Here is a 14408-nt window from a genome sequence, read left to right on the forward strand (position 1 = left end):
GGCGTTCCGGAACCTCTTGAAAATGGTCACATGGCTGGTGGCCCCGCCCCCTGATCTCCAGACAGAGGGGAGTTGAGATTGCAATCTCAACTCCCCTCTGTCTGGAGATCAGGGGGCGGGGCCACCAACCATGTGACCATTTTCTCCAAGGGCAACCGACTGAGTTCCACCACCTCTTTCCCCAGAAAAAAAGCCCTGCCCACTACCTACTTTATTGTCCATTATATAGTGTACCCAGAGCTAAATTTTTGGCTAAAATCCTATCAGTGACAAACACATACTCTGAAATTGAGAAGATTGTGTTATTGTTATCTGACACTGCTAATCATGTGTCCTATAGAGTCTCTCAGTTTGCACTCGCAGCCAAAAAGATAAGATCTAAGGTGGTACTGAATGAGGCTGTTTCGTGATTCCTGGGATAGTTTGGCATACTGTATTGTTTTAATTAATTTTAGTAACCTATACAAACTGTGATAAGGGATTTAATTGTTTATTAGTCAATGTTTGGTGAATTGTGACGGCCTATGGCTGTAGACAATAAACTCTTTTGACTTTGGTACTTTGGTCCTAATGGCACGGCCCTCTGAAGGACTCTTCCAGTGCCAATGTACTGCCGTATCCTACAAGGGACAGCCACAGATCAAAGAGGATCTCTGGAAGCATCACTTTAGCTATATTTGGATCATCATTCACCGATAGAATCTAATCTGCCTTTCTTTTTGATCTCTGCAGACTATCCTGGTCGGAGACAGCGGCGTGGGGAAGACCTCCCTGCTGGTTCAGTTTGACCAGGGCAAGTTCATTCCGGGCTCTTTTTCTGCTACCGTGGGCATCGGATTTACCGTAAGGACCGCTTGGCTATTCTAGTCATGTTTGGGAATTGTTACTGAAAAGAGGCAGGGCTTGACAATGAGAGGTGACACTTAGAAGTACTGACATTTCCTTTCTTGTGTGAAAACCACAGCTGAGGAGTGGTAATGAAACAGAAAACCAGGTGCTGCATCAAGAGAAGACTGCCTTGCTATCAGAACATTGAAGCGGTGTGATTTTTATGGCGTTTCTGGTATCTCTGTGCCAAGGGCTCTGAAACAACCTAGTGAGCTATCCAAAGTTAAGAAACCCGTTTACTAAACCAAAGATGTGAGCCTCTTAGCGCTAAACTACATGATATGTTGTTAACAAGTTGGGTCTGGGTTCTTCTGGACTGGACTCACTTTCCCTGAAGCCACACAGCAGCTTTGAGGAACGTTGCCTTAAAAAATCCACAGGGGGGGATTTAGCTCAGGAGAGGTGGATTTGGCTCATGGGAGAAGGACGGGGTTCTGCCTCCCCCCCTGCATTGTCCTCCTGAGCCTGAATGGCCCTGGGAGTCTCTGGCCTCTGCAGACTTAAAAAACAACATTTCCCACAGCTGCTATGTGGATGCAAGAGAAGCGAGTCCTGTCAGGGAAACCCAGACTGAACTCATCATATGGTTTGGCCCTTGGATTCTGTACACCAGCTCCTCGCCCCACAGCGCTGTGCTACTCCTGCTGTTTTCCTTCCCTTCCTCCATTCCCTTCCTCTCACCCCTGCTGCTACTGCTGCCCTTAATAAAAGTGAAGCCTCAAGACTGTTACACCATCAGAAAGATGGCCTTAGCCACAGCGCATCAGTTGCTAGCGCTTCCTGATCAACGCCATCACTTCAGCCGATGTACCTGGCTTTTTAGGAGGGGTAGTAACAAGGGAAGGAAAGCTTTTCTCCTGTTCTTCCCCTGCCCAGTGTTTGCTACTGCTGCTGAGCCTCAGTGGAAGAACCCAAGAACATAAGAAGCCCCGCCCCCCGCCAGATGAGACCAATGATCCATCTATCCCAGCATCTTATTTCATACAGAAGCCAACCAGCTGACCTAGAGGGCCAACAAGCAGGGCGTAGGGACCAAGGCCTTCCCCTGATGTTGCCTCCTGGCACTGGTATTCGCCGGCTGACCTCCCAAATGGCTACCCAAATGATAGGTAAAGGGGAGGCAGCCTGTCTTAGGCAAAAGATTATGGAGCGCAATTGAAGTGTAGTAACTTGTGCATTATTTAACTATTATTGTAATTTTAGTGTCAGTGTTGAAGTTAGGGTTGCCAGTCCCCCGGTGGTAGTGGGGAATCCCCTGCTTTCACACTCCTCCCCCCTCCCCTGGCTGGTGGGGAGAAAAATGCAGGAATATCATTGCACGACCCTGAGAGTGCTCCTGCACTTTTCAGCAGGCCGATTTGGGCTCCAAACAAGCCAAGTTGGGCACATTTGTGGTCCAAATCAGTCTGCTGCGAAGCACACGTGCAGTCCTGTGCCTGTGCGATGATGTCACCTGGACATGACATCACTGGAAGTGCCATCATTGTGCAGGTGCGAGAGCACATGCAAGGGACACGGAAAAGGTGAGTGACTCCCATGGGGAGTGTAAGGGGACCTGGTAACCCTAGTTGAAGTCAGCCACCCATAGGGAATAAAGGGATTCAGGCCTTTCGGGGCTTCTGGGATTGGGGGATTCTTGGCTTTCCATCAGTGCAATCTTAAACAGAATCTAAGCCAATTGACTTAAATAGATTTAGAAGGGTATAATCCTGTTTAGGATTGCACCGCAAGTCACCAAAAAGATCTTCCTAAAGCAAGAACCAACACAAGGAAAAAAACCTAAGAAATTAAGGTGTTTTTTAAAAAAAAAATCAGTATTAAGACAATAGAAACTTTGACCCATTGTCTTCCATAGATATTTAAGAATGAATAACAGAGACAGAACCACCAGTATATTTTATAATTATTAGAAATAACCTAGTTTTGCCCCAGTGTTTCTTTCTTTTTACTTCCATGGTCAACCATTATGAGCGCAGCAGTCACTGCACTGGTTATGGTTGCCAACCTCCAAATGGGGCCTGGAGATCTCCCAGAATTACAACTGATCTCTAGGCCATAGTGATCAATTCCCCTAGAGAAAATGGCTACTCTGGAAAGTGGAGTCTATGGCATTGTACCCTGATGAGGTCCTTCCCCTCCTCAAACTCTGTCTCCCCAGTAGGGATGCCAGCTTCAAGTTGAGAAATTCCTGGAGATCTGGGGAGTGAAACCTGGAGAAAGTGAGGTTTGGGGAGGAAAAGGGCCTTGGCATAAAGTCCACTCCAAAAGTAGCCATTTTCTCCAGGTGAACTGATCTCTGTGGCGTGGAGACCAGTTGTAATTCCAGGAGATCTCCAGCTACTACCTGGAGGCTGGCAACCCTACTCCCCAGCCTCCATCTCCAAAATCTCCAGGAATTTCCCAACGTAGAATTGGCAGCCTTAGAACTGAGCCTCATGGCTGCTTTAGATATTATAATTTTTAGGTGCATGGAGCTTTCTTTGAACTGGAAAGGCAGCAGCTAAATAAGTTAAATCAATATACAAATAAAGAACTTCAGCATTTACTGCTATGTAACATGGGAAGCGGCCCTTCTACCACATCAGGCCATCAAATCCTTAAGAGGATTTGAATGGGATTTCCTCAGTTTCTTAAGGGCCAAACTACAAGTGACAAATGACACAGATTGTACACTTGTCAGCTTCCCTCGAGTTTTGATGGGAAATGTAGGCTGCTTGGCGGAATGTTGGACAAGTGACAGTTGAAAAGCTCATTGGACAGCAGTTGGAGAGCCAAGCTACAAGATCAGGATGCCTACATTTCCCATCAAAACTTAAGGGAAGCTGACAAGTGTCCAACCTGTGTCATTCATCACTTGTAGCTTGGCCTTTAGTCCAGGACTGAATGTGTGTTAACAACCCCTTAATCAGGTGAAGGGAAGAAGATGTAAAGAGGGAGATTGGAGGCACATGTTCACTCCTTTCTTCACCTTTGATTGGTTAGGATAAGGCACGTGGCTGCCTCCCTCTCCAGAAAGCTCCCTGGGTGGTATTCATCCCTTGGATCACAGCAACCAAGCAAGTCCTGCTTAACTGCTTCTCACACCATGTTCCTGCCTTGTGATCCTAGCCTGTCTACCTTGCCTTGCACTGCCTCACCTTGTTCGTGCCTTTTGCTTGCGACCTTTCCTCCTCTCCTGCTTAGATGGACTCCACTCAACCTTGGCCTCCATCTGCTTCTGAGTAAGCACCACCCCAGCACAGAGGCACCCTGCAGAGCAGTCACCCAATCAGGTTTGTAACCTTGCTGTTTCTCAGTCTGACGCCTTGTAATGCCCCTGGAAATGTTCTATGGCTTTCCCATCCTGCAGCACTGTAAATCTATAGGGCCTTTAAGCCAAGGATGGGTGATTTCAGATAACATTTCAGCCCTAGCTGCCCAAATCCGTAAGTCCTGGAGATAGGGTTCTCAAAAGCCTGGAGAGGAAAAAAAGTCTTGCCCCTTTAGTAGGGGCTTGTTGGGTATTTTATTTACCAAGTGATGTTCTTTACCTCCATGCCATAAAACTTCAGGTGTCTGTTTCCATATGTTAAGCCTCTATTAACAGGGCAGGACATTTTTCCCAAGCCTGTTAGTATCCATACTTGTCATGCTTTTGCATAAGGTTAGAGATCTATAAATGGATAATCAGGGCTTTTTAAAAGCTGGAACGCGGTGGAACGGAGTTCCAGAACCTCTTGAAAATGGTCATATGGCTGGTGGCCCTGCCCCCTGATCTCCAGACAGAGGGGAGTTTAGATTGCTCTCCGTGCCGCTCGGCGGTGTGAAGGGCAATCTAAACTCCCCTGTCTGGAGATCAGGGGGTGGGGCCACCAGCCATGTGACCATTTTCTCCGAGGGCAACCCACTGAGTTCCACCACCTCTTTTTCCAGAAAAAAATCCCTGCTGATAATTATATATTATTATTTCAGAATATGCTTTTAAACTGCTTGTTTCACTAATGTGACAATTAACAATAAAATACCTTTTCACATCTGGCTGAGCAAATCAAGAGACTAAAACTAGAATAAGTTCTCACCACCTGATGGCTATCCTCTGATGGCTGAATTTGCCAAAATATATTTTTCCCCAGTGGAGAAACATTTGTGTACAAGAGTTATGCTAGAATGCAAAGTTCTTCTTATTGTTGCTAATGATGTTATTTCCAAGGTACTAAGAAAATGCCACAAATCTTTTCTACAAAACTGCTTGTGTAGATAAAATCTATGAGCCTGGAAAGAGTAAGAGCATCCTCTTGTGGCAACAGTTAAGCAGTTTCAAGAGAAAGACTCTCTTTTCTGTTTGCTGGAACTGTAGAATTGGTGATTCATCTTGAACTTGTGTTTTCTGGGGAGAGGGAGAAGGAAGGATCGAATTAAGGTAGATTTCTTCAGTGTAAAGCCAGCAACTATTCAGTGTTTCCTGTTCAGCATACTAAATGATGTCGCACAGTCATCGTGTGTTCTGAAGGCCTGTTTCATAAATGGGGGGAGGGTATGACAACAGTTTTCTCGGCTGTATCATGGATGAAAATGGTACAAGTGAATATTTTGGCTCTATGTATATGTTTATGGGGTGTGGTACACAAAAGTGAGCTGGAAGAAGTGATAGTGTAGAGATTTGGCATTAGGATCTGAAGAAGTCCATGCCAGAAGGATGAGCTCTGCCAAACCAAAACAGAATCGAGCTACAATCCAGTCTTTTGGGATCAGAGTTACAAACTCTCTATAGTTCTGCTAATAGAACTTGTCCTCCCCTAAAGTTGGGGATTGTCCCTAATGTAAGTTTCCCAGAAGTGTACCTTTACCAACTTTTGGCTCCCAATATGTGTAGAGCCTTTTCTCTGGCCAGATTTAATGTTCTTCCTTCAGCCATTTTATCTGGTAGATTTCATGGGATTTCTGGTAGATTTCATTATACTAGCAGATGTTGTCCTTGTTCGGTGGACTGTGTTGAAACTGTTTCCCACGTTCTTCTCCAGTGTCCTTTTTATCTGGCGCCACACCAGAATCTTCTACATCCTATACTAGCCCAACTTTCAGAGTTTTCTGATGATATTAAGATTCAGTTTCTGCTTGACAACCCAGATATGGAAATAACTGAAATAGTTTCTCTACAGTGCTATGGCTATACGCCCTGACAAGTAATATCTTATATGGGTTTTTGCTACACTGTTGTCTTGTTCCTATCTGTAATTTTAATCTTACTCTGTATGGACTCATTTCTGTATTTAAGATTTTATATTATATATATGTCAATAACGGCTTGCTTGCTAGAATCAAGCTACCTGCCTTTAGAAGTCAACAGGCAGTTTAAAAAGAGCAATTAATGGAGGAAAGCTATCACGCAGGGGAGAAGCACATAATTCAGACTAATAAATCTCTTCAGGGAGAAATGGAAAGTTCTTTCCATCCTAAGACTGTGTACATGAAAGAATCTGAGACACTGCAATTAACTACTAACAAAAGGTTAGCTAAAAGGGCCAATCCCTCTTGGATACACACTTTAACACGGTGAGGGGATTTGAGTGTGTCAGTGAAGCTAAGAGCAACACCGTCAGGGAAACAGGCTTGGTTAAGAGTCTGAACTCTTCACTCAAGGAAGAATGGTCAAAGATGAGACTCCAGACTAAGATGTATCCCTCCCCGCCGCCGCCTTTTCAGGAATCAATGGTCACATTAACAGAAGAGAATTGACTATTCCAATGGTGATAGGAACAGAGGAATTCTTGAAGGCTAGCTACTGGGCAGCAGCAGTAGTGGAAAGTGACACGGGCGGAGGATCTTTCACAGACAATAGCAGTGTCACTTCAACTAACCCTGGTTAGTACTGCGAAGCAGAAGAAGGCAAAGGTGAACCACTTCTGCTAATCTCTTACCTTGAAAACCCTATGATGAGACAATCCAAAATGAAAACGTTTTGGAGGTCTTTCCTTCATAGGGTCGCCATAGGTCAGAGGTGACTTGATGGCACATTACACACACAAGAGGGCTGTAGAAAACTATCCCTAGGGAAGGTTCAGCTTTGCCTCAGCCATCAGCTAGTGAAGGAACAACCCTAGCGAACTTGTCTGCCCGCCCCTCCAAACTCTAATTGCCGTTTGCAGATACGAGGGAGAGGATACTGCAGCTTCTACCGCAATAGGTTGGGGCAGGGGGTGGTAGTGTGCATCTGTTGTCTGAAAGTTGCCTTGATGATCATTTGATCAAAAGACAGCTAGAGATGTGATGTAGGGGTCAGGGTATTAGACTAGGATCCGGGCGACCCAGGTTCAAATCCCCCCTCTTTCATGGAGCTTGCTGGGTGACCATGGGTGAGTCACTCTCTCTCTGCCTAACCTGTGTCACCTGGATTGGCCCAGTATGGCCTGGATCGGGGCCGCTGCAGAGCGTGGGAGCGCTCCTGCGCTCCGCAGCGGCTCAAAAAGGGCTTGATCCGCGCCCAAATGGAGGTGTTTTCGGTGCTGTGGAGGGCAGGAGTACTCCTGCTCTCCGCAGCAACCCAAAATGGGCCCGATCCATGCCAAAACGGGTTCATTTTGGGCTCATTTTGGGCTCATTTTGGCACGGATTGGGCCCATTTGGGGTCACTGCAGAGGGCAGGAGTGCTCCTGTGCTCCGCAGTAGCTCAAAAGGGGCCTGATCCGAGCCAAAAGGGGCCTAAAACGAGCCTGTTTTGGTGCGGATTGGGCCTGTTTTGGACCGTTGCGGAAGGCAGGAGCACTCCTGCCCTCCGCAGCGGTCCTGATCCAAGCCCCTGCAAAGCGTGGGTGTGCTCCAGGGGGCACATGCCGCATGATGATGTCACTTTCTGGAAGTGACGTCATCACGCTTGCAGGAGCACCCCCCCAGAAGGTGACTTCCAGGCACCAATCCCCCCGCTGGGAGGTTGAGGGGGCCTCGCAACCCTATGTATACCACACCTGTATGATTGTCCATTTGTTAGGAACATAAATTTATATGTTTTATGAATTTGTGAAGGCAATTTCATGTTTAAAAGTTCAGGCTGAAGAGGTTTTTTTCCCCTGCACCATGAAATCCTTCAGAATTGCCAATTGTTAAAAAGCTAGGTAAACTTTGTTGCTTAAACACTTCAGAGATTTTATGATATAAAAATCAGGGCTTTTTTTCTGGGAAAAGAGGTGGTGGAACTCAGTGGGTTGCCAGCACAGGGGGCGACTCTTGGCGGGAGGTGGTGCCCCTGGCACCACATGTGCACGCGCAAAGTGCACCCATGCTCCCAGGGCCAATGACATCACTTTGGGTCAGCTGGAACAAGGGGGAGTTTTTAAAAGTTTAAATCACCCTTGGCGAAAATGGTGACCATTTTCAAGAGGTGCCGGAACTGCGTTCCACCACGTTCCAGTTGAAAAAAAGCCCTAATAAAAATGATTTAAATTAAATAACATCCCATAGATCTAATCAATATACCATGTTCCTCCTGATCTAATACAAATATATTTCTTGAGTATTTTCTGTAGCACCATTACAGAAACTGGAAATACAGGTTTCTCTGGAGAGAGGTGATGGAAAATCAAGACTAAATATGAGGGACTGCAGAAAGTAGCAGAGAAATTAAAATGCATTATCTGTGTGTGCCATCTGTCTGGATCTGCATGCGTCATTACTTTCTGGATCGGGGCAATACATCAATGAAACAAAACTTAATAGCAATTTTACTTCCTCTAGTTTATCCTTGTGTAAATTCATTTAATTCCAGTGGCTTTACTTTAATACTCACCCTTGCCAAGAAGAACCCAAATAAGCCCAATCACTGTAGCGGCTGTCCACTTGCTCCGATGCAAATTAGATCAGAAGTGTTGACAGTGGTTGATTCCGCACACGTTGGATAATGCACTTTCAAGGCACTTCCAATTGTTTGAGGTGGATTTTTTGTTCCGCACACAAAAAAATCCTTTCCAAGTGATCTATAAAGAGGATTGGAAGAGCATTATCCAACATGTGCGGAATCACCCACTGATGACTTTTCAAAGCAAGTTTAGCTTAGTCTTGCCCCACAACATAAAAAATATGCTGCTGTTTTAATGATGTTTTAATGTAGATGGAATTTTCTATTGTGTTTTAATAGGTTGTCATCTGCCCTGAGCCCGCTTGCAGGGAGGGCAGAATAGAAATGTGAAATAAATAATAAATAACAATTTCTCAACACTCAGGATCAATAAGGAGCCTGTGTACTTAATGCAGGGACCCGTAGACATAGCCATAGTCTTCATTCTATACATTTATGAATTGAAAATATTGCGTATTTAAAATATTTTTAAATTTATATATGTAAAACACTGCTGTTCTGAATAGCTTAGAGCCAGGTATCTCAATTGTGTGTGGGCGAGGGGGCAATTCCAGGAGGCTCCAGGCACCTAGTGGAGCTCTGCAGGATTGCCACTGTGGGCCAGTTAGACCATCGCAGCATGAACACTGAGGAACTATGAGAGAAGGAACCCACCGCCCAGTGAGAAATGGTGTGTCCATCTGTGCGCCAGCTGCAGTCATAACACTGCTTGAGAGAGGAGGAGGGTGTTCATTACAGATCCAGATGTTATGGTGCCTGTGAGAAAGATGTGGGTTTTAGCCAGTCCAGGTAGTTGCATGAGTGAGTGTCTTCCAAAGGGTTCCGGGAGACACAGTGCATTGGAGGCAAATTACATATAGCCAAAATTCTAGAATGCCACATCCTTCCTTCCAGAAGGAATGTGTTCTGTCCCCAGTACAATGAGGGGAATGTTATCTCCTCTACATATCCTCTGCAAGAGCTAAGGTGCTTGGGATGGCCACACTAGGAGCCAAGATAGTATGGGGAGGGGGGAGAGTGCTGGGGCCAGGGAGAATTGGTTTTAAATCCTGAGTCACTATGAGAAACCTGGTTTAAATCACAGAGGCTGTTGATTGGATAAAATTATGACTTGGATAGCCCAGGCATGCCCGATCTCATCAAATCTTGGAAGCTAAGCAGAGTTAGCCTTGGAGAAGACCAGGGCTGCAGAGGCAGGCAATGGCAAACCACCTCTGTTAGTCTCTCGCCTTGAAAACCCCAGCAGGGGTCACCATAAGTCAGCTATGACTTGATAGTACTTTCCACCACAGTATTCAAACCTGAGCTAAGGGGCAGAAGGGTGGGATATGAACCTGATAAGTACATAAAAATATTCCTTTAGGGGGAACCCTTGGCATTTCCCATTGAACGGCTAACCTCTTTAAATTATAAATGAGCATTTTTATTATTTTATATTTATTACAGGAATTTTCTTATAGCTGCATTGATCCTAGCCAAACTCTTTTAGCTGTATATTTGACCAAACTTTGGTTTCTACTGAAAGGCATGCTGGGATGAGACCTGGCTGCCTCCCCCCCTTTGCCCCTCTTTTCACCTACATTTAATGGCCTTGCAAATGTAGCCATTCAGCTAGAGATTGTGGGAGATGGAGATGTTCCAGAGCAACATGATTTACAACCGGAGATGGTCTTGAGAGTGTCTGGATGTTGTGGCTTTGATTTCCAAACACTGCCCTCGTTGTCTTTCAAATGTACCCCCTCTTGGAATGCAAAAAGGTAACAAGAGGTGCCATAAAGGTGTCAAGTGTAACACTTAGCAGACTATAGCGCCTGTCAATTTTTTAGTATTTTCTGAATAGATGTGTTTGCATTTTTGGTAGAAGTAACTTGATATTCTAAATAGCTTTTTGATTGCTTGTTTGTAAGAAGGTATGTAAGCTAGTGGTCATGTCCTGCGTGGCATGCATGGTCAGAGGTATCTGCTGTGTATCAGTGCATTTGGGTCTTTTTACTCTAATAAACTTTTTTTTACTTTACCAATATTCCTGCCTTGGTCAATTTGGGAGCTAGATCTCGTTTCGGGGCCTCCCTCTATCGGGATATTGGTGAGTCCCCTTTCAGTGTTAAAATTCTGCATCGTTACAGTATCTTGTGTATAATCCCTACCTCTACCCTCATGCTTATCAAGACACAGATGAAACTTGGGAATTTTCATTGTGACTTTTTGCTTGTAAATAATGAGGGAGAAGTGAGACAATGCATAAATAAATGCAGGTGCACACGAGTTTCTTAATAGTGAGCCGCCGGAAAGCCACTTGTCCCCAGCTCACCCTGAAACAGCAAGCTATATACGAGTAGGGAATCAAACCTGGTTCTCCAGATTAGAGTCCCGCCGCTCTTAACCACTACACTCTTAACCACTACACTACATTACGCTCTTAACCACTACACCAAATGATGTTTAGATCCATTTTATTGCATTAAAATACTTACTGGCCAACTCATCTGCGCTAGACCCTTTTCATTCTAGCTTCATGCTGGTCTGTGGTACAGAGACAGCCCTGCTAGCTTTAGTCAATGACCTCTATCTAAATGTAAACAAAAGCCATGCCTCTTTGTTGTTCCTACTGGATTTATCTGTAGCCTTTGATACACTGGCCCACGATATTTTGTTGAGGTGCTTGGAGGCAGAAATAGGCATTAGGGGATGTGCATTGGACTGGTTGAATAATTTCTCATGGATCAGACTCAAAAGGTCGCCACTGGAGACCTGTTATCATCAGTGTGGGTTTTATACTGTGGGGTTCCATAGGGCTCAATCTGCCTTTAGGACAAATTATGCATAGTTATTGGGGTTGACTGTCATCCGTGTGCTGACGACGTGTGTGCTATATGTTATCAAGTCACTTACAACTTAACGACAACCTTGTGAATTAACAACCTCCAGACTGCCCTATCGCCTTGCTCAGATCTTGCAAACTGAAGGCTGTGGCTTCCTTTATTGAGTCACGCCATCTCATTTTGGGTCTTCCTCCCTTTCTATTGCTTTCAACTTTTCCTTGAATTATTCTCTTTTTCAGTGAGTCTTGTCTTCTCACAATGTGACCAAAGTGTGATAGCTTCAGTTTCATCACTTTAGCTTCTAGGAAGAATTCACACTTGATTTGATCTAGAACCCACTTATTTGTCTAAAACCCAGTTATTTGTCTTTTTGGCCATCCATAGTACCTATAAAACTCTCCTCCAGCACCACATTTGAAATGAATCCATTTTCTTCCTTTAACCTTCTTCATTGCCCAGCTTTCATTTACATACACAGTGGAATACCATAGTATGAATTATCTCAGAGCAGAACTACAAGTGACAAAAGGCACAGGTTGGACACTTGTCAGCTTCCCTCAAGTTTTGATGGGAAATGTAGGCAGCTTGGCGGAATGTTGGACAAGTGACAGTTGAAAAGTCCATTGGACAGCAGTCGGAGAGCCAAGCTGCAAGACCAGGATGCCTACATTTCCCATCAAAACTTGAGGGAAGCAGACAAGTGTCCAACCTGTGCCTTTTGTCACTTGTGCTTCCGCTCTCAGTCTTGATCCCATGCCCTTGGCTCAGCTATTATCAGGAGCACTCCACTGGCTGCCCATCAGTTACCAGGCTCAATTTAACGTGTTAGCTGTCACACCCAGGCTGTTCATGACCTTAGACCCTCATATTTTTGGGACCTATACTCTGCCTCAACAGCTTTGCTCATCTGAACAGGGTCATCTGCAGGTGCCAAACTGCAAATAGGCAAAATCAACAATCGCTCACACATGTGCTTTCTCTGTTGTGGCCCGTACCTTATGGAACAGCCTGCTTGATGAGGTCAGGAAGGCTTCCGGTCATCTGGCTTTCAGCAAACTATCCAAAACTAAATTTCAAGATAGCTTTTCTACACAGGCAAAATATCTGTACTGTAACAAAATAGTTTAAAAACATACTTGGGCAAAGGGTTAGGAACTGTGGTCTATATTGCTGGTATAGTTTGTACTGCCTGTTGCTCAAAGTAGGATCCTACTATGTAACTTTTGTGTTGGTTTTACAAGTTACATTGCTGCTTTACACTGTTTTCAGATTTAGGGTTGGTTCCACTGTTGTACAATCCAAATCCTACTGCATTGCTTATTGGATGCTCCATTCTGTTAATTGTATTGATTTAATGCACCTTGAGTCCCAGTGAGAGAGGTAGACTATAAATAATGTAAATAAATAAAATCTTTCATTGTCCAAAGGAAACAGATAAAAATGCTTGTTACCTGCCATTAGAGATTTGTGTTCTTGGTCAATCTTGAACTTGTAAGTTTTCTTAAAAATTGTCTCCCTTTGAAGCCTTTGGGATCAGGTGCTATTGAAGCAATGTCCACACACTCAGGTACTTTCCACACAAACATTCTGGGCAGTGGCGGGTTGAGGGGAAGAGGGAGGTGAAAGAATTGGATCTGTTGGCAGTTCTACAATTGATTTCTACTAGCTGCTGACTTGAACCTATTTGGGTATTAAAATGCCTTTAGCATTAGCTAGAGGGTTTGTATTCTATAATTACCATGAACATGATTTTGTACAAAGAAAATGACCTCGCTTGAGATAGATTAGATAAGCAGATTGTTTGGGTAAGGTGATCCTCTACCAGCTTGAAAAAGAGCAAAGAATTCTTGGCCGTTCCAGATGCACACGCATGCGCGCACGCACACATTGTTCTATTGTTTTCCCAGATCAAAGGAGAGAATCCAAGCATTTCTATAGGAATGAATTTACTGTGTCTCAGAGACTGTTTGAATTTCACATTAGAGGCAACTAAATTATTCTTTTTTATTTGCAGAGCCTAGAGGTCAAACTGAAGATGTGTTTCTGAGTGGGTTTTGGAAAGAAGACATAATTGTTCTTTAAGTGTTGCTTAATTTCACAGAAAGCCAATAGATTTAGCACAGGGTTTATTTAACAAGTTCACTCATTGCATGTCCCATGCCTGGTTATGAGCCTAACAATGCAATCCTAAGCAGAGTTACTCCAGTCTAAGCACATTGGAATCAATGGGCTTAGACGGGTGTAACTCTGCTAAGGATTGCACTGTACGTGTCCATTAGCTCTTCTCAGGGCTTTTTTTCTGGGAAAAGAGGTGGTGGAACTCAGTGGTGGAACTCAGGACCGCACAATTACATCACTTTGGGTCAGCTGGAACAAGGGAGGAGTTTTTTAAAGTTTAAATTGCCCTTGGCGAAAATGGTCACATGGCCGGTGGCCCCGCCCCCTGATCTCCAGACAGAGGGGAGTTGAGATTGCCCTCTGCACCGCTGCATGGAGGGCAATCTAAACTCCCCTCTGTCTGGAGATCAGGGGGCGGGGCCACCGGCCATGTGACCATTTTTAAGAGGTGCCGGAACTCCACTCCTCTGCATTCCCGCTGGAAAAAAGCCCTGGCTCGTCTGACTATTTTGCTGGTAGCATTTCAGTTTAGTGCCAGCGATGCCCAAAGAATGCAGCTATTTTCAAGCTCTAGAGTTAAAATAAGAGTTTGGAACTGCTTTGCCCCACTTCCTTACAGCTGATATATACAGAACATTTATTTGTGTCATTCTTTCCATTTTGTTGATTAGGAAGTTCTGGGAACAGCCTTTTAGAGTCGGTTTCCTTTTGAGGACAAAGGACTGTAGGCTTTCTGTGTCTTTAGTAGCAGA

At 44.6% G+C, this 14408-nt stretch overlaps 1 protein-coding gene across 1 annotated transcript in view; it reads left to right on the forward strand.

Annotated features, from left to right (window-relative positions):
- RAB37 (RAB37, member RAS oncogene family) overlaps positions 1–14408 on the forward strand; it is a 99970-nt gene that overhangs the window by 58572 nt on the left and 26990 nt on the right. Inside the window, exon 2 of the mRNA XM_054978709.1 lies at positions 733–843. Within this exon, the coding sequence (XP_054834684.1) occupies positions 733–843 (111 nt within the window). The remainder of the gene's footprint in view (positions 1–732; positions 844–14408) is intronic.

The sequence above is a fragment of the Eublepharis macularius genome, chromosome 4 (genome assembly GCF_028583425.1).
Source record: "Eublepharis macularius isolate TG4126 chromosome 4, MPM_Emac_v1.0, whole genome shotgun sequence".
Taxonomy (NCBI): domain Eukaryota; kingdom Metazoa; phylum Chordata; class Lepidosauria; order Squamata; family Eublepharidae; genus Eublepharis; species Eublepharis macularius.